Source organism: Pterocles gutturalis, unplaced genomic scaffold (genome assembly GCF_000699245.1).
Source record: "Pterocles gutturalis isolate BGI_N339 unplaced genomic scaffold, ASM69924v1 scaffold13116, whole genome shotgun sequence".
Taxonomy (NCBI): Eukaryota; Metazoa; Chordata; class Aves; order Pterocliformes; family Pteroclidae; genus Pterocles; species Pterocles gutturalis.
The window spans coordinates 60357-81175 of record NW_010100513.1 but is presented as its reverse complement, the minus strand read 5'-3'; the positions used below and the strand labels follow the sequence as shown (position 1 = coordinate 81175).

The window sequence follows — 20819 nt, the reverse complement described above, 5'->3', positions numbered from 1 at the left end:
ATTAGGATAGTTCATAATCGTATCACGCTTCCGTCATGTTCTGAAGAGAGATGGCGTATGAACCTTTAGTCTCTTTTACACAGAACAACTGGAGTCTCTTTAGGACTGTTTATGCCACACATTGACGACAAAATGTGTAACAGGGCATAGGAGATAGGAAACTTCCTACATGTCCTTGGATTCACTCAAGAACTGGAACCAGTACAACTCATGATAAGATTGTTCCATAAAGCATTCCAAGATTATCAGAAGGTTGCACTGTATCATAAACAAACAAAAAAAACCACCAACCAAACAAAAAAAAACCAAACCAAAACGAAACAAAAAAACCCCAACAGGTAAAATACAGCATGCAGAAGCAGTTTTCTAGCTCCTCCCATTGCAACACATAAGTGACAGTTATAGTTAACTTTGGATTATCAATCACTGTGAAGCAGAATGGGAAGGTTGTACATTTGAGCAGCTTTTGCACTGGTTTTGCATTCAATGATGAGGCTCTTGGAACCAATACCAGACATGGAAATGGCAAACTACAGTGAAGTTTTAGATCCAACATATACAACACTAGAGTTTGAAACTATGCAGATTCTGTATGACGGCAATGGTGAGTTCTGCTCCTTGATGCAAAATCAAACCAGTTAACAGAAAAAGTTTGGTAATGCTGTAAGGTGTTAGCTAACTGTTTTATTAATGGAGCATTTGGGGGTTGTTTTTAAACTACAAATCTGCTCTTTAACACTTCATCACTAACTCTAAGTTAATAACATTATAATTCTTTAACATTAAGGAAAATAAAAGACAGGCTATATGTAATAAAGTAACTGAACTGTACTGTCACCAGTCAGTTAATCAAAGGAAGAAAATGGCATATTCAGTAGTTGTTTTATTTACTGTAAGACAAATGAATAACTAGTATTGACAGTTTGGACATGAAACTATATTTCGTATGTAACATTCATAAGGACAGGACAAAATTATCTGGAGGCTTGTGAAAAAATTAACTGCTTCTTGATGCCTGGTGTCTAATTGTTGGACTAATATTTCATTTATTTAAATGTTAATCTGGCCTTTCTAGGTATGTGTATGTATGAAGTAGAGTGATCTTTTTAAAAACATCACATTGGCTTTCTAGAGGCTAATGTTTAGCTGAGAAAAACTATTTGTGTTTGGCTAATGTAACACTTTAGGTGGAATTTTTAACGCAATAAATTTTTTGAGAAATTACGTCAATAAGTAATGCTTGAAATAGGAAGCACACCATTTCATTCTGCCATCTTTGAGTACCGACCAAAAAAAAGGGAAATGTTAGTCTATTGAAGTGAAGAGAGGCAAATTAAACTATTACGGCTTTCCAAATCTTCTAATATTCTGAAAACTTGTTTTATTGTATCATAAAGTATAATTCATAGATCTATTGCAGTATGTGTTTTTAAAAGGCAGAACAAATATTTAGTGATTTGCAGGAAAAATACTTAGCACCTGCATTTCCACATATTCCTGTCATATAGAAGCTAAGTTAGTTTCTATTGGTTTGAAGTTTTGTCTGAATTTCTGGTGTTACTTTATAGCAAGCTTAGTAAACAGAAAGGTGGATTTGGTTATCGATTTAGGAAGAGAAAACAGCCCTTTATGCCCTACAGTGATTTTGAAGCTATCAGCAATGATTGTATAACTTTTAGATGATTTCTCTGCTTTTTGTTCTGACATGGGTGGTTTCATTGGTCAGTTGTTTTTTTGCTGAATAGCACTTTTTCAGATCTGTTAATGTTACATAAAATGGGAAAGCAGATTAGAGAGATTATGCTTTGTTGCATTATGTGTTGGTGACAGAGCTAGTCAAATTATTCACTGTGATTAGTTTGATAATTAGTAGTTATTAGGTGTAGCCCTTTTTTGTTTAGAGTTTGAGTTTAGCCTAATGTTTTCTTATAGACTTTATAAATATAAATTTCTTATAGAATTTATAAAAACTTTGTCTTGTAGCTACAGTGCTAATCTGGAAATGAAAGCTGCCTCTTCTGAACCTTCCTATGTGTTTTTTCTAGCTGTCTAAATTAATTAGAAACATTTAAAGGAGTTTAATAAGCCACATTCAGGCAGATTATGCAGTTGGGTTGAAAGCAAGGAATTTTGCAAAATCATGTGAATTTCCTAGACAAGGAATACCAAGGAAAATAAGTATATACTTATATATACACAACGTATAGGGCTATGAAATATTTCATTATTAAATTTAAATATTGTATTTTTAATTCTTCTAGTGTATCATTATAATGCAAAATTACAAAACTCCAAAAGAAAGGTTTTGTATTTTTCTAGCTAAAGTAATTCTGCAACCCATTTTTAAAAATAATTTTCAAGTCATGATAAACCTGGTGTTAAAATAAAATCTTTACAGAACTGAATTTTTACCTTTAAGTTTTAATTTTTATTTAATAATTTTATTTAATAAATTTTTTGTATAATTCCTATCAACTAGGTCTGAGTAAAGCAAAAAAAAAAAGTTGCTTCTTCTCTCTTTGTCTAAAGAACTCTGTTTAAATTGTAAACTCTTCAGGACACAATAAAAATTTTATAATTGCATAATACATTTCAGTAGGATCTAGTACAATATGAATAATAATATGTATCGATATTAACAGTTTTACCTTTTGACCTGTGTGCTGTTTATGAACTCATGTACTTGACTTTCGAATGCACTCTCCATGACTGAACAACTACAAATGTTTAGGGCATAGTGCAAACAGATTTCCTTTCATAAAACCAGCAGCATAACAGAAGAAGCTATTTTGCAATTACTTCTTTGGACATGTTTGTTAAACCTTGTGGCTCAAAGAATAAATATATCTGGTTTGATCTCAGGTGAATTTCTTCTGTATTGTTTACCATATTCAGTGACTAGCTGTTAATCACATAGTTAATATTCTCTTTGAGCAAGTAAAGCCTGCACCAATGGTACTTTGGAAACTTTGTTCGAGGGAATAGCACTTAGACAGTTCTCTTAGTATGGTGTTTTTTTGGGGTTTTTTTTTGGTTTTTTTTTTTTTTTTTTAATTAAGTAATGTACAAAAACTGTCTTGTCTTATTTTTTTTTTCTTTTAATGTCATGTGTGCAGTTGAATCACGAGATCTTTGCCAGCTAACTAGACAACACTGCTTTGTGCTAAAGTTCCTCTTCATGTTATTAAGAATGTATATGTAATTATACAAGCAGAATTACACTTTAATTTTCATCCTTTTCATTTTGGAAGAATTTAGAATAAAAGTATTTGTTTTGTGAACTTCATAAATTCTGTTAAAATCTCTGTAACTTTGAAAGTATTCCTGTGAATAAAAACCAGATATAATTAGATACACTGTGCTATATAAATAGTAAGTGGGAATTAAAAGAGAAAAGCCTCAATTTAAGTAAAAATTGTTCATGGGGTTGTTGTTGAAAGTTGTGGTGGGTTGACCTTGGCTGGACGCCAGGTGTCCAGCAAGCCACTCTATAACTCCCCTGCTCAGCAGAACAAGGGAGAAGAAAATAATATAAAAAACCACTTGTGGGTCAAGGCAAAAGCAGTTTAATAAAGCAAAAAAGCCAAGGCTGTGTGCGGAAGCGAAAGAAAACAAAGATTTTATTCTCTACTTCCCATCAGCAAGTGATGTTCGGCCACTTCCTGGGAAGTAGGGGTTCAATACGTGTAGCGGTTGCTCCAGGAGACAGATGCTGTGTGAGCACTGCTAAGCAGTAGCCAAAACACTGGTGTTATTGACACCTTTCTAGCTACCAGTACAACACACAGCACTATGTGGGCTGCTATGGGGAAAATTAAATCCGTCTCAGCCAGACTCAATACAAAAATCTTGTCCATAACTACTTATGTTGTTCTTTCCTCTCCCCAGACAGTTCAGGAGAAGCTGTCAACATGAATGCTGCTGACAACGGGGTCAGTAGTCTCTGTGCAATATGTGGAGACCGAGCGACTGGAAAACACTATGGTGCTTCCAGCTGTGATGGATGCAAGGGATTCTTTAGACGCAGTATAAGGAAGAACCATGTCTATACATGCAGGTATTTAAAAAGTTCATTTAGAGGCACTAAGTTATTGAATTTAAGCAAAAATTGCTTTCAGACATTTTCAGGCTTTTCAGAACTGTCTAGGGTTCTTTTCAGCTTTTTCTTAAGGAATTCTAAACAGCACTTTTGATGAGCCTGTGGTTCATGGTATATTCTCATGATTTAGAAAAAATGCCTTTTATTCAAGACTGCTTGACACTTCACATTCTAGACACTGCATGCTAGATGTCTGTTGGTATTGTTGATATCGTTACATCACTCAAGAGCTGTTTCACTCTTTTATTTATGATTACAAAGGTCATCTCCTGAAGAAAAAAAAAAAAGGAAAAATTCTTGGATTTTCACTAGCAATGTGAAAAGTGTAGTTCCTAATTGTTTTCTAAGAATTCCTTTCAAAATTTTTTTTCTTACAAAGGCAATTTTGGAATAAAAAGTCTGAAATTTATGAGTCTTGTTTTAAGGACTGTACAAACATATCTACACATCTCCCCACTTTCAGTGACACACTGCTCTTTTGAGTGACCATTTTCACCCTGTCAGTCTGAATGGCAATCTGCTAATTTCTGGATGTCTGGCTGCCCAAATTATCACACTGCAGGTCTGTGCACCATGTTTGACAAATTGCTCTGCACATGCACAAGTCCATAAAATGTCAGTTTTAAGATGTGCACAGACTATATGGAAATCTCTGTGAGTTTAGACAAATTACTAAAGGATAAAACTTTTTGTAAGAATGGCTTGTTACTGGAAATGTTGTTTGCTACAGTCTTCATTGTTTGCTTAATACTCTTATAAGGAAATCTAGACAGACCACAGTCATAGAGCATAGACATACTCCTAAAGTGGTGTGACAAGAGCTGGTATGAGTGATTTCAAGAAGAGCTCTGCAAAACATAGATCTGTTTATCTAACAAACACATGCACAGCAAAAAGGCAGAAGCAAACAGGGAGGGAGGGGATGGCTCATAGATGCACGTGAAAGCTTGGGTAAGCCTTCTTGCAGTGTCATGCTCTGTGTGTTTCCTCATGTCTTTATTTCATTGTGGTGTTAGAAAATTTTCCTCCCATTTCCTCTTTAGGTTGTCATCTGTAATGACGCAACATGTAGCTTGTTCATTGGTACGTCCCAGGAGGAGTAAACTTTGCCAGCTAAGGGTACAGGTTTTGCGGCTTAGGGCTTCTCTGTGCCAGTGACACTAGGCATTTTCCTTAATTGTCCCTTCCTTTTTCTATTTGTAGCTTTTCTTCTTTTTTGCCCCTGCTGCCATTTGATGCAGCCAATTACTGACATATCTCAGAAATAAACTGAGGCATAAATGATGCACATAACTCAAAAATTTTCAACACTTGCCAATTCTGATGCATATATGTGTCTATACACCCTTATATTCCTGCAAACCGAGCAGGTATGAAACACCTCTCAAGACTTATTAATAAAAAATAAACTAAAAAAAAACCAAAACAGAAGAAAAAGGCCTGTGGTTATAGACATTGTTGTGACAGGCCAGATTAGTTGTTTTGCTTTTTTTTTTTTTCATAATCAGGGTGCTGCTTTATTAATGCTTTAAACATCTAACTTTTCTTGTCTCTAATAGATTCAACCGGCAATGTATTGTTGACAAGGACAAAAGGAATCAATGCAGATATTGTCGTTTAAAAAAGTGTTTTCGAGCAGTAATGAAAAAAGAAGGTAATAGAATAATTTGTTATGATATACAAAGAGAAATAATCTAAATTGGTTTTAAAATGCAATAAAAATTCTGAAAATCACCAGCAGAATGATTAAATTGAAAGTCTGCTATAATGCCTTCATGGTGGAGAAATATTGAGGTGAAGTATACGTCATCTAATTTTCAGGTGGATAAGCAGATCTAGCACTTTCAGCATTAGCCAGTCTATGGGTTTAAAGTGAATTTGCAACTGTTTAATCCATGAATTTTGGCACCAAAATTCACTGATTACCTAAGTGCTGAGCTATATCCCGGAAAAGTTCAAAGTGTGAGGTTTTATGTTTAATTTTTACCAAATTTGTGTGATAAAATCTCTATCTGGGATTTTGTTTCTAGTTTACCTAAGTAATGACAGTGCCAATTTGCTGATTCTTCCCTTACATTTAAATGTTTGAGGCATTTAAGCCAGAGTGTGAAGATGAGCAAAACAGTAGTGAGAACAGGAGTGGTAGCTGTCAGTGGAGTGTCCACATTAATTGAAACAGTGTCTAATCTCATTAGGGCTTAATACAGGAAGATTGTTACTTGTGCATCTCACTGACAGACATGAAGAAACGTGGGTGTCACAGTGATCCTCCTGTCAAAGTGGAACAACCAGATGACCACAAGAGCAGAGCAGTAGCAAAAGAAAGGCGGTGGGAATCTCACAGGATTTTTGTATCTGGTTTTTGGGACTGTTGCTTCACTGGTGGTTATGATGTAGAGACAAAAGGCATCCTGATGTGGTTCAAATAAGCACTCAGAAATGGTTCTTTCGCCACAAACTTTGCCACGTTTTGCTGGGAGCATGGCGTATCTGCCTGAAGGCCAGTCTGCAACGTGAGGTGCACAGTTCTCCTGTACTGTAACTAGTCTATAATATTTTTAGTCTATACATAGCTTTCCTAAGATAAAGGAAGCTGTTTCTTTATGCTTTTATATATCTATACAATAGTACTGCTTTGCTAGTGATCAAGTTTTAGTATGAGTTAGAATGGGTTTTCTCCTTGCAGTTGCATGGGGATGTTCTAAAAAACATTACACTGTATGTATGAAATAGGTTTGCTAATTCTTGTGGATCTCCTTGAACACAGTTTAGCCTTTTGGAGTTTGAGCCATTAAAATCAGTAACATATTGTATATGTATTATCAATCTGACATGAAGAAAAGGGAAGAACTGGGTGTCCACAGCAGCCCTAAAAGTTTTTCAAAAAAGTGGAGTTTCACAGATGTCCACAACCTGGAATTAAAGTATATTTTATCTCAGAAGAGATATCTGAAAGTCATATAGTCCAGACACTCATTTAAAGCAAGGCTTACTTCTAGGTTCTGTCAGGTTGCTTGGGACCCTCCAGGCAGGTCCTGAGAGAGCAGATTCCACAGCCTCTCTCAGCAAGTTCTTCCAGTGCTTGACCACCCTCAGAGGGAAGAGTTTTCTCCATATATCTAATTGGAATGTGTCTCACTGCAGTTAGGGTAGTGCCCATTGCCCCTTGTCCCTTCACTAGGCGTCTGTGAATCTGGCTCCATTTTCTGTAAAGTACAGAAATTAGATCCCTGCCTCTCTTTCCCACATAAACAAAGACACCTTTCTCTGCTTCACCTTGTACGTCTTGTGGATTACATCTCCATAGCCCTCCGCTGGACACTGCCCAGTTTTCCATCATGTTTAGTGAACTGGATAGCCCAAAACAGAGAAATAATGACTTCCCTCAAGATGCTAATGCAGCCTGGTGCGTGGCTAGCTGACATTGCCATGAGGCACGCTGCTGACTCATGTTTATGAAATGAGGATGTATCCTGCACAAAAAACTTTTAACCTAATTTGCACCGCTCTGCTTCCTCTGGTCCCACTACCTGTAAAACTTCCAGTTTTCATTGTGTCCAAGCCATGTTTATTCAAGGCTTCCCAGTGCTAAAATAATTCAAAACTCTGAACTGGAAATTTCACTGCTTGTGTGTTGTTATATACCTCTCTACACCATCAGGGGACGTCTCATAGCATAAGTGTAGCATAGTCTCTATGATAGTTTCTCAGTTTGTTTCTAGAAAATTGCTTTCTTTTCTTCGGAGAGAAGGTGAAAAAGGCTTCAGCTGGTAAAAGCTATACAAGCCCTCTTTGAGAAAATATTTCCTCTTCCTCAAGGAGTTTCTGATGAAGGCAATTTTAGCTTGAACTGACAAAAAGGCATTATCAAGACAGAAAATCCAGCCTAATAATCCAAAATTATGCATATGCAGGAGAAAATTGAAGCATTTCCCTATGATTCTCGAAGTGCTCCACCAGTGACTTTCACTAGTGATTGTCAGACTAGCTTACCATTTTTCTAATACTAATCAGAGCTGACCTTAGTTTAATTATCTATGTAGTCCTTAAGCTGCTAAGATTCAGCGAATGTTTTTTTTTTTCTGTATTCTTTTAGGAAAGGTTATATTTTTTGTTTCCTGTCTACTTGAACATTTAGCACTTTGTATTTATCACTGCACAACACTTCCTGCTGTGACCTTAATAAAAGGCCCATCAGTGAGTGTCCTTGCAAAAAGTTAGTACACCTCTGGAATAAACTATGTGCATTGTTCAGATAAACCCTGAAAACTATTCAGTATATAGAATATTTATTTTTTTATTGAAGCCTTTGGTACTGCTCCTAAATTCTATAATGCAGATTGTTTCCCACAAAATAGCAAACATATCTTTGGAAATAAAGCTGCTGCTCTTAAAAGATGATGAGATTCCTTGTGCAATAAAAAGATTTTGATCAGCACAATTTTTTTTTTTTTCTCTTCTTTTCTCCTTGGCCTAACCTTGGACATGATCTGGGTTTTAGAAAAATCTGATTGATACTTTTATTTTTTCTTCTTCCTTCAATTCAAAAGTAAGCCTTGTTGCTTCGTAAGTCTTGCATGTGCTGATTAAGGATTCTTTATCCAAAGCCTTTTTCAGCCCCATGAGACAAAACTTACTGGCCTGAAACTTTTTGGTGGAGTTTTTTTGGTTCTTGGTTGTTTTTTTGTTGTTGTTTTTTCACTTTGATAATGTTCTGTAAACTGGCTAGGAATGCAATGTCACCGATGAGGAGCACAAGATTTAAGTTTCAAAGTTATCTTACTTGTGGATTAAGTTCATGATTCATTCCTGTTTCAGGGTTTCTTACAGGAGAACAGGAGTAGGGCTTTCACACTTTGTCTGCCTGAGGCATTTTGTCAGTGGTGGTGCTGTACCTTTTGACCTGCTCAGCAGTCTGAAGATGTCCATTTCTACCATTATCATAATGCTTCACTTATTAAATTGGTTAAAATAACAAAACAACAGCATGTGTTCAAAGGAAGAAACAGGTTTTATTGTAATAAAGCCAGTCACAAAAGTGATGATTATTCAGCATCTATCTGCAATTAGTTATGTGTAGTTTTTACAGGCAAACAGTATACAGATAGAGACCATAAATATGTATTGTCATCCTTCCTCACTCCTCAGACCTAAAAGCACACGGTCTTTTTTGAATGTCATACCTTTTGATTCTTATAGTTATCTAGTAAACTTCTGAAATGGTATTGTGTGGCAAGGTCTACAAGTCTGTAAATGAGATTATTATTCTTTTCCAGCTGTACAAAATGAACGGGACAGAATAAGTACAAGAAGAAACACTTTTGATGGCTGCAACATTCCCTCTATTAGCACATTGTCACAAGCTGAGACACTCTCTCGCCAGGTACTGAGATCTACCACGAAATTATCTGATGACTTTAAGACCATTTTTTCTAAAGTTAAATACTTTTCAGTTTCTTATTGTATTAAATATAATTATTGAGATTTCTTTTGTCTACTTCCAAAATGCACCCAGCTTCCTCTTCCCAATGAAAGAATGAGTAATAGAATACATTCTTACAGAAAAGTCAATAAAAAAATTATACTTTGTCCAAGACAATATGTCCTCAGCACCTTTCTTAATAAAGCTTTATGGTTCTTACTGCTTTTAAATCAGTTGCTGTCTAAGGCAGCTGGTGGCATCTATCTATCCTTGAGGCTGGCTTTCCCATGAAACATTAGGGAAAAAATTGTCCAAAGCCATTACATTCAAAGAGGTGTGGACACTCATTTCCTTACATTCTTTTGAAAATCCCATTTTTAATATCCTTAGACATTATAAGTAAGGCAAACAGAAGTGTTCCAACTGCAGAGCCTATTCACATCTCACTTTTAAATTTTCTTTGTCTCATCTGAACTTCATTTTCCTTTTCTTTTTTTTTTACCCCTATCCAATCAATTGCTGAATGGAACAGTCTCCAGTCCTTTTCTGCACCTCAGATAAATCATGGTCATTGATTCTGCATTCTTGCACCTCTTACTAACTTACTTAGAATTTAACTGCCACCTTTATGATTTCATGCTGACTGATTTATACATCCCCAAATGTTTTGTAATCTCATCCTTTATCAGCTCTCTCTTAGGGAGGAACTGTCTGTAAAGAATTGATGCAGGAATTACTAGGTGGTAGTCTTTGGCAAATATTGCATGTCTGGGCAGACTAGAGGTACATAATGGACCTTCCTACCTTTCATACCTATACAGCATGAAAAATATACCTATTTTTACCTCCTTTAGTAATTCCTTGAACTTGCTTATTGTGCGCTTTTTTTTTTTTTTTTTTTTTTGGTGTTACTCCTTTAATCATTTCCAACTGGTATATGCAATTCAGGAATAAGAGCTGTCTTAAACAGAATCACATCCTCAGCCTTTCCTGAAACAAAGTTCTTTTCAGCCAGTAGATTCCTGGCCTAAAACATCATGTTGTGTATGCACACAAATTTATTCTACTTATTATTTGGTATGTTGTAGTAGGAGAGAATGGATTCTCATAGGAGTAAAGGCATGTGTCTCTGATGGTTCTCAGGACAACAGGGATACAGTGTTTTATTGTCATTAATGGGTACAAGTTGCACTGGGAGAGATTTCATCTCAGTATAACAAATTTTTTTACAGTGAGAACAGTCAATCACTGGCACAACCTTCCCAGGGATGTGGTGGAGTTCCCACAACTGGAAGTTTTCAAGATGCAGTTGGACAGGGTGTCTGCCTTTCCCACAAAAGGTTGGATGAGATGATCTTTCAAGGTCTCTTCCAACCTAGGCTGGTTTATGATTGTATTAAGTGAGTGACTCCCATGTTGTGCTCCAGAAATGAGAGGCAGGTTAAAGCGATAGAGAAATAGAAAGAGGAAAGTTCGCAGCTTCATGCCCTTGTGAAGAGATGCAACTCTAGGAGTTCACAGTGAACTCCATGGGAGTCATCCCATGAATTCCCAGCAGAAGCTCACCAAGTAATTTCAGACACAGAGTCTGTAGTTTGTCCTGTAAGATGCGATTTATATAAAGATGCATAGCTTTGATTAAAAGTTATAAAAGAAAGGAGAATATATTAAGTTCATGAGTCGGTAAGTCTAAGGGTAAAACAATCTGCCTGTTCTTTACTTTCTTGAATTAACTTCTAGTTGGTGCAGGGCAGTATCTTTTTTCTGGTAGATCAGAGCATCTCGCACAATCAGAACTCTTTTCTTTGTGTAGGTACTTTTGAATCATGATCAAGACTCCTCTTTTCTGGAAAATGTTAAATATGTTGAATTTCTTTACTCTCTTTCTGTACTGAAGGTTTTATAGATGGAATCACTCTGGTATCTTTCAGTTGAACGATATTCAGTATTTTCAACTTCATTTTTGTAAAACATAGGCCAGAAAGGGACTCATGATTACAGCAAGGATTTTGCAAATGCTCTGTCTACAAAGAGGGAATACCTTTAACTGTTTTCCTACTTGATAGCCTTTGAATTATTTGTCTGAGGATTTTTTCACCTGCCTAACTGCTGTATTTCCCTGAGAACTAATGTTCAGCTGCTTAGCTGCCATTAATATCTAAGATGTTTTCAGTGTTTTAGACTACTGAATTGTATGGGAAGCACTGAGCTTTAGTTCAGAAATGCAGCTCCTTTTGACCACCCAAGGATGATAGGGTTTCACCACAGATGCCACCGGGGGATTTAACATGGATCTGGGAACGAAGGGGATCTGGTAGGAGTCAACCTAATTAGCATCCACCATCCTGAAATTTGTAGGTATTGTAAATCAGACAATTTGGGGGGGGAATGGGTGGGGATGGGAGGGAGATAGTCAAGTTACAGAATTTCCTGAGTATGCTTTCTGTGATAAAATGTAACGAGAAAGTTGCATAGGCCTTGTACAGTGGTTTTGTCCTTGTTGTGGCAGGATCTTTTTCTTTTATTTTTTTTCCTTCTTCTTCTCTTTTTCCTTTTTCCTTTTTTTTTTCTTTTCATTTTTCTTTTTCTTTTTCTTTTTCTCTTTTTCTTTTTCTTTATTTTTCTTGATTTTTTCTTTTTCTTGTTTCTTTTCTTTTTCTCTTTTTCTTTTTCCTTTTATTTTTCGTAATTTTTATTTTTATTTTTTCTTTTTCTTGTTTCTTTTTCTTCTTTTTCTTCTCTTTTTTCTTTTTTATTCTTCTTTTTCTTCTTCTTCCTCTTCTTCTCCTTCTTCTCCTCCTTCTTCTTTATTTTTCTTTTTCTTCTTTTTCTCTTTTCTTCTTTATGTATCTTTCTTCTTTTTCTTTTTCTTCCCTGGTGTGATATCAGCTATAAACTGACCATCTCTTCTCAGGTTTGGTTTTATTTTAAGTTGTCTTTCCTGCCTGGCTTAAGAGCAAGCCTGGTTTTGTTCCTTTCCTTGAGATGTCATTAAGAATTTCAGGATTTGGCTCAGTGATTATGTGAAAGTGCCTCAGCTTCAGACCCGGAAAGATATTGCTCTCTTCTTATTTCACAGAACAATGTTCACTGCAGGTGGTCTAATGCACACTCATATCCTTTACATTTGCTCTGAAACATCTCAGACCTCCACCTATACTGCTTCATCATTACAAACCATTCTGCTCCAGGCACTAAAATCCCCGTTTTACCTTCTAAAGTTAATGATACTTATCTTTCCACTAAAAGAACATGCTGTCCCTTTCTCTCTCTCTCTTTCTTTGCCCTTAATGTTACTGCATTCCCCTATGAGCTCTTTTTTTTTTTCTGAAATGAAGTAAATGTCAGCCATTTTAAAGGAATAAAAAACCCCACCTCTCCCTGCAAATAATAAGGGCTCTGCTGTATTTAAAAATAGTATTTTGGAATGAGAAGATATTATATCCTGATATGAATAGTATTACCAGTGTGTACACTATAACTGTAATACACACTGATAATAATGAGAAATAAAATTTTATAATTTACCTGCAGAATAATGGTCCCTGTGGTCAAGGAATTTCTCAAGAGTATGAGTGATTACTGCTGCAATTTTTTCTTAAATATTCCGCTAACCAGTGAAAATGTAATTATATGAAGTTTAATGTTGTTATTTTTTTTTCTCGCACTATGGCCAGATCTCAGTCTCCAGTCCTGGTGCTAGCACTGACATAAATGTTAAGAAAATTGCTGGTATTAGTGATGTCTGTGAATCTATGAAGCAACAGCTTTTGGTCCTGGTGGAATGGGCTAAATATATTCCAGGCTTCTGTGAATTACCACTGGATGACCAGGTATAAGATGAGACCAAAGAGAGAACTTTAATTACTGTCTGGTTATTTATGTGATATTTTAATGTTAGGATTAAAAACTCACTTTCTGTCTGATCAAATAGAGCTGGGTGCTAGACATACCATCTTAAAATTCTGTAAAGTTTTGCAATAGCACGACCACAAAAAAACCCAGAGAAAATTGATAAGGTTCTAGCACTTTAACAAAAAGAAGCAGCAAACCAGTATGTCTTTCAGTGTTTTGTGCTTTCTGTATTCTTTTGGAAGCAGAGATACCAAGCTGCATGCAAAAATGAAAAAAAAATCTTGTAAAAAAGCCATGCTTTTTTCTGACCTTGCAGAGTATATATTTCATGTTAAGTTTTCATTATAATATGGTTTAAAGCAGTGTGTTATTCAATTTGAAGCAGGTCTTCTCAAGTTGCAAAAAATAAAAGCCATTAGAATCTCAGACAAATGCCAAACGTATCAATCCATAGCAAATAATTTTTCATATAATACAACGTACTAAACTTATATTGTGGATAACGGAGTGAGGGGGGGAAAGGCATCAAACCTTGAAACTTCTTAAGGGTTTTTATGGCAGAGTTCTGATCTATCACCACATCTGTAATATATCCTAATATGTCACTGGGTTTCAGAGTAAGCTGTCCTGGCATACTCAGAACCAGTGTCTCCACATTACAGTAAGCAGTTCTCTTACCAGCCGTCTGGGCAGGAAGTTACTTCGTGGCTCAGGAGCTCTTGATTCAAGTCCACCAATATCTGATTGAGCTTGAAAATGTCTCTGTGACGTGGAATAGTGTAGTTCCTCCTTTTTGCCTCTTCGGTCTCTCAGTCTTTAACAAAATACTGCAAAGAAGGTTAGGTCATCCTTGGGTTTGAGACTCAAACTGAGCTCATTCCCTCTTATAGTCTTTCTCAGGAATATGGAGACGTTTCAGGCCACAGGAAACCCCCCCTCCCCAAAATAGAAGCTTAATGATGTCTTTGCAGACCCACAGATTGTGATATGTGTGCACAAGCTCAACATACTGGAATAAGTTAAAAATCTGTTCATGTGAAGGAAGGAGAATTTTAAATGCATTGGTTACACAAGGGCAAAAAGGCAAGTGGAAATATTGCTGGTTTTATTGCTCAGATGGCATGAAGAAAAAGATAAGAGAGCAGACCTCGTTAAAAAGTTCCTGTCTGTATTTTGAAAAAAAAAAAAAAATCAGCTTAGAAAGATATGCTTAAAACACCGCTGTTGTGTCTGAAGAGTACACGTTGGGAAATACTCTGGAACCTTAAGTACCTTAGAAGATTAGTGGCAAAGGTATTGGGAGTTAAATGCCGCTTTTGCATTTGTGATAGTCTCTTTCTAAGGGGCATTGTGCATGTAGTTATAAAATAAACCATCTGGTTCTGAACAAATGATTCCTGAGCTGGAAACCAGCCTGATTTATAAGCCATAGAGCAGGTAAGTTAACTCTACCAAGAACCTGACCAGTCTTAAGTATTAAGTATTCCTAGCTGTTGTGTACCTTTACATCTCTCATAAAGTATTGACTTGGATTCGTAAGAAAAAAATTATGTGCCAAGAGAGTTCTTCCTTGAGGAAACAGAGGCCAGCGCTGGTTTCAAGCAGACGTTAAAAAGCAAGGAAAGTAAACAGGTGACAAAGAGTAAACTAATGACCACATTTTTAAGTGCCTTCCCTTCCTCATATGAATCAGATTTCTTCTTTGTTGACAGTAGTTTATATTTTAGCATATCTGGATTTGTTGGGGAAAAAGCTCTTTTAAATGCCACATAATTTTTTGGTTCAAGGTGAGAAAAATGAAACACTGATAACACCAAATTTACTCTAACAGTTCATTCCAGCCCATTGGAGTCTTTTGTGTCAACTTAAAATGCCAGAGAAAACTTTGTTAAGGGAACTGAAACCAGAACAGTCACTAGGAAATAAATGCAAGTATTGTATTTATTGAGAAGTATTTTGCAGAGCTGTGTGTTTAAAATCTAGACTAAACACTAGAAGTGACAGAGAATAACTAATTATAATGTGCTGTTAGTACAGTGTTACGGTTTTTACATTCACTGGACATTTTACATTAGAATCTTAACAGTCTTAAACTTGTACCTGTAGCTCAATACACTCAGTGATATGCATCTTTCCCTTATTGGAACTTACTGCTTTATCTTCTAATGAGTCTGCTGTTTTTTTTCTTGAGGTTGCCCTGCTAAGAGCACATGCTGGGGAACACCTGTTGCTTGGAGCAGCAAAAAGGTCCATGGCGTATAAGGACATTTTACTTTTAGGTAAATATTGATTTTGTTTTAATTAATAATGATGATGTTATAGTACATTAGCAACCGTGTAATCACTTAAGTGGGACAACTGTTCTGGCGCAATCAAAGCAATGCATTCTGTGAATGCTAAATAGCTGTTAATGACATAATGTCACATGCCCTGTTCCAGCAAAAGCAGGTGGGCAGTTTCCTGTGAGTTTATATGGCTAGAGGTTTATTGGATACCAGAAATCACAACTTAAGGGAGCTCCTGGCAAATTGTCTCCTTATGCTAGCATTCTTTCTGCACCTTTGTCCCATAAACCAGAACAAAACAAAAACAAAGAAACCCCATAAACCCCTCTTTGCTTAAGAGAGGAGCAGCCAACCTGTGTCCTATGCACTATTTTCAGTCTTCATCAAAACCGTTTATCTGGCGCTTCCCCAAGCGCCTTTCAGACACAGTCAGAGAAGATCCGGGAAACTGGTTATCCTGTTCTACGGAGCTCTTTCCCAAAAGCCCTCTCACTGCTGCCTTGACAGTGGCCACATGGCCATCATGTAAACAGCATGCCTGTTGTCCCCATCCATGTGGGAGATGGGGGCATCCATGGCATGTTGAGGAGTGACACCTGCATAAGCATGTTCTTGGTCACTTGAAATGGCTCCTTCACTAGGTTATATGAAGAGAGCGTGGCTGTTAGGGAAGGAGACGTGGAGTGGTGGAAGCATGTCTTCCCTTAGTTCACATAATAGACAGGCACAGTAATGTGGTGAGATGTGTACCTCTGTATATAGTGACATGATGAGGCATCTGTTAGCATTGTTTGACACAGTACTCTGCTGTTCTGAAGTGCACCCTGCCAAAAATGGTCTCATTAAACATGTGCAGCACTTGGCCTGTTTTGTGAGAAAGCATGTAGCTCTTCTTGGACAGGATTTTTGATGTGAGACAAGACTGAAGAATAGAGACTCAAACTATGTTCTTCACTCGTCATGTGGTAAAAAGAGGTTTTCCAATACTTGTTCTCCTTCCTCTTTCAGCCTGCCTTTTTGTGCTGCTAAATCAGCTAGAATTTACTTTTACATGTATCATAACATTAAAGGGACAGGAAGGGCTTGTTCTGGAGATATTACTCTCACCAACAATCCTTTCAAGTTAAAAACTATACAAATTACCTTCTTAACCTAGTTCTTTCTCTAGATACAATTTTTCTGACAAAATTAACAGAAATAAAAATGAAATATTTGTAGTTTTATTTGGATTAGTAGATAGTAAGGAAAAAAAAGATAAAATAATAAGCAGAAAATTATAGTCAGCATCACCAACATCAGCACATATACTGAAAGAAGAAACAATTTGAGTCCAAGACTTATTTCTGGCATGTGGAGCTAGATATATGTGTAGCTTATTCGTTATTTTGGCATCGATCTCTTGTGATATAATCATCAGCTTTTCTTCCAAAAACTGCTTGGTGGCTTCTGGAAGCTCTGTGGTTTTCCCACTGTTCTCACCACTTAAATTAGATGATTTCTGGACAACAAGTGAATTAAGATGCCGTGATGGAGACTTCCCCAAAATGGAAATTTAAAATAAAAAAAGTAGGGAAAATTAATTATTTACTGAACATTTTTTTGATGCTTCTAGACTATACTAGAAGTAATAGAAGTATCTGCCAGAGACGAAGCATTCCTGGTGTCTCCTCTGGAAAAAGGCTTCTTTGTCCATTGACAAATCCTGATAATTCAGCTTGGGATATGTTATTTTAATGGAGGAAGAAGAAATTTTAGATCATGTTACCATGATGTTTATCTATTTTGTAGAGATAAAGGCCTATTGCTTCATGCTTATGCATTCAAATATGGACCACAGTCCTGTGCACTAATCAGTAACTGTGCACATGTTGACATATTTACATACACAGATTATTTACTTGGTGACAGCTGTATTTTGCACATATACTCTATTTGCAAAGAACAGTTTTGTACGATACAAAGGAGAGTTATTACATAAAAAAAATTAAACAATTTGATTAAGCAAAATGAAACGTGCTTTTGAAAATGAGCTTCATCTAGTACATTACATCAAAGTCTTTCTATCAATCCACATGTTGGTATTCTTTCTCTCCAAGGCAATAATTACATAATCCATCGCAACAGTACTGAAGTAGAGATCAGTCGAGTGGCAAATCGGATTCTGGATGAACTAGTTCGACCCTTCCAGGAAATTCAAATAGATGACAATGAGTATGCTTGCTTGAAAGCAATTGTGTTTTTTGATCCAGGTACCTTTTCAAAAGTATCTCTCAGAATTATTGTGCATGTGATTATATGGAAAGTAATTTTTCTGTGGATGTAGCATCTGCTGATGTTGTCTAGCTGGATGGAAAAGAATAAAATGAAAAAAAGTAAGATGCTCCTCCCCGATCATAAGCTGCCTTGACTTTAAGTTTTGTCATTTTTTTAAGATGCAAAGGGCCTGAGTAATCCAATGAAGATTAAGAACATGCGGTTCCAAGTCCAAATCAGTTTAGAGGATTATATAAATGATCGTCAATATGACTCCCGGGGAAGATTTGGAGAACTTCTGCTTCTGCTACCTACACTCCAGAGCATCACTTGGCAAATGATTGAGCAAATACAATTGGTTAAACTGTTTGGAATTGTTAAAATTGACAGTTTGCTTCAGGAAATGTTACTGGGAGGTAAGCCAACAATTTGTTAAATTTGCCATGCTGTATTATGTTGAATATAGCATACTGGGATGTTGGGGGAATCAGGATGTAAGCAAGCACTTTGACTGCTGCCTCGCTGATTAAGCTTTGGGTCATATAATTGTATGCTAAAGCCTTTTTGTCTTGTCTGCTCATCTTGTTAACTCTGTCCTACAACTTCAGATTGTGCTGTGTACTTCTCAGTCATTGCTGGGTATCTAACATACAATTCCTTAGGCAGATGGAGGAATCTGTACAAATATTTCATGAAATCCACTCTTAATGCAGTCAAAACAGTGAAAATAAACACAGTGCTTAATAAGGTTGAAGTCTGGTTAAATTGTTTAATGAATACCCAGAGGCAATTATGAAAATTGCCAATCAAAATATTTGCTCTTTGGAAATGTAATTATTGCAGAATAAGTCACTGGCAACAACATGCTCTTTTGAATTGCTGTATGCTCATGTTATTTTTGCAGGTACTTCTAATGATGCCAGTCATCTGCATCATCCAGTACATCCTCACTTAGCTCAAGATCCATTAACTGGCCAAACCATCCTCATAAGTTCAATGTCTGCTCCCGCACATGCAGAACAGATTTGTAAGTAATTGCAAGTTAGCCTTCTGTCATAACATTTCACTGTTATAGTTAAAAATATTAATTAGAAATGTGGCCTGTCAGTGCTCGTGGAGTTATTTCATCATCATTCTTAAATTAAAATAATTGTGCATTAAAAACATAAGTATATAAACAATGTTGAGAGGCTTTGACGTGAATTTAATCTAAATTTAAAAATTCAGCACCATTCTGATGTATTGTTGGTTTCACATGCACAATTTTTAATAAACTAAAAATTCTGGTAATTATAATACCCTATTTACCTAGCATGACACATGTAACAGAACTTCGTTTTGGGGCAGTAGTATGTATATGTGTATGCAGAGTAGGCCAGAATAAAAAACCACGTAATTCTTTCTATATTCTTTTTCAGCAACTCCAGAGACTCCGTTACCTTCCCCTCCTCAAGGTTCTGGACAAGAATACAAAATGTCTACGAATCAGTCTTCAGTCATTGCACAGCAGTCTATTTTGAAACAAAAACCATTGTGATAATGTTCCTCTGTCTTTCTCGTCTTTCCTTCCTTCCTTCCTGCCTTCCTGCCTTCTTGCCTTCCTTCTCCCCTTACCTACTTCCTTCCCTCCTTCCTTTTTATGCACTAGATAAATTTTTAGGACACTTGCACATTTAAAATCTCAGGATGATAAAGGAAATTATTTCCTCAGCAGCCACTACTGTGGGTGTTTCTTGAAACACCTCTTGATTTGGAAAGTAATACTCACTGTTCTGACTGCCGCTTACAGCTGTAACTGTGGATGCTGCAGTCTGATAAATATGTATAGAGGTTGATATTATTTTTAGATCTTTTAACTTCACAGATTCATTTTTTTATTTCCTGTTTTAGTTGTTTTAATATTATTGGTTTAGATGTGTATATAATTTTTTCACTGTGATGGAACTGGTTAGTGCTTGTTTAGCTGTGAATTGTAGACCTGAAAAAAATGGCTTAATCAAACAAAAGCCAAGATTCCACTAATGGTAAAACAGTAGACTACCAAACAAAGCACATGCATTAAATAAAAAGAAGAAAAATTAATGGACAGAAATACCCAACTAATTTAAAAAAAAAAAAAAAGAAAAGAAAAGAACCACCTCTTTCAAGTAAAATTTTAACAGAAGAGTTGAATCCTCTCTGCTTACCTGTTTGTATGAATCAGAGGGTCTGCTATGTGCAAATGTGTCTGAGAACTTTTTAAAATCTGTATGCACAGTAATGTCTATTGGACAGTGCTGAGACATGGGTGCAGGCATTTATACTGATAAATTGCTAGAGCGGGGACCGATAACGCTTTTTGGTCAGGACTAACTAGTACTCACCCAAGCAACTTCTGGGCACGCTTTGGGAATGACGTCAGCCTAGGGACACTTTTCACAAGGTGCTTTCGATAAGGTCACCTCTCTATAGGGGTGCAAAGAGTATAACTAGGAATTTGGCCAGACCATGCCTCTTGACCTCAGGGCTGGAGTATAGACTTCGTACTGTTTGATTTACTAGTGTAAATGTATCCATTGTGTTTATTTGCCTTACTGGCTGGGGAATGCATGTTTCAGCAATCAATCTAAACTTCACCTACGGAGTTGTTGTAGTTATGTAGTAGCTATGTGTTTAGAGAGATGTGGCTTACAAACTCAAGAGGCAGACATGCCTGAGTCCAGCTCCAGATGTTCCTGGTTTGAGCCATGGGATTGCCAGACAGATGATAGCCAGCACACCAAATGCTCATCCTCTGGATTTTTAAGAGTTTTCAGGAGCTTCGGATGAATTGATTTACTGTGATGAGCCCCCTTCTCCTCCTCTTCCTCCCCTTCCAGTCTGCAGGGATCCAACATTGTCTAAGTTTTGTGTCTGGAGTCTATAA

At 36.5% G+C, this 20819-nt stretch overlaps 1 protein-coding gene across 1 annotated transcript; it reads left to right on the top strand.

Annotated features, from left to right (window-relative positions):
* The first annotated feature begins 476 nt into the window (after positions 1 to 476).
* Positions 477 to 19451, top strand: HNF4G (hepatocyte nuclear factor 4, gamma). Its single transcript, XM_010080134.1, has 10 exons — positions 477 to 604; positions 3889 to 4057; positions 5659 to 5753; positions 9376 to 9482; positions 13199 to 13354; positions 15568 to 15655; positions 17758 to 17910; positions 18094 to 18330; positions 18819 to 18941; positions 19333 to 19451. Exons 1-10 carry the CDS (start codon positions 487 to 489, stop codon positions 19449 to 19451), a joined length of 1365 nt encoding a protein of 454 aa, XP_010078436.1. The 5' UTR covers positions 477 to 486.
* Positions 19452 to 20819: the final 1368 nt, after the last annotated feature.

Excerpts from the sequence above, each read along its gene's own strand:
- HNF4G (XM_010080134.1), top strand. The coding sequence starts at position 487 with ATGATGAGGCTCTTGGAACCAATACCAGACATGGAAATGGCAAACTAC. Across the intron at positions 15,656-17,757 it reads TAAGGACATTTTACTTTTAG|GCAATAATTACATAATCCAT; the intron begins GTAAATATTGAT and ends TTTCTCTCCAAG. Across the intron at positions 18,331-18,818 it reads TCAGGAAATGTTACTGGGAG|GTACTTCTAATGATGCCAGT; the intron begins GTAAGCCAACAA and ends TTATTTTTGCAG.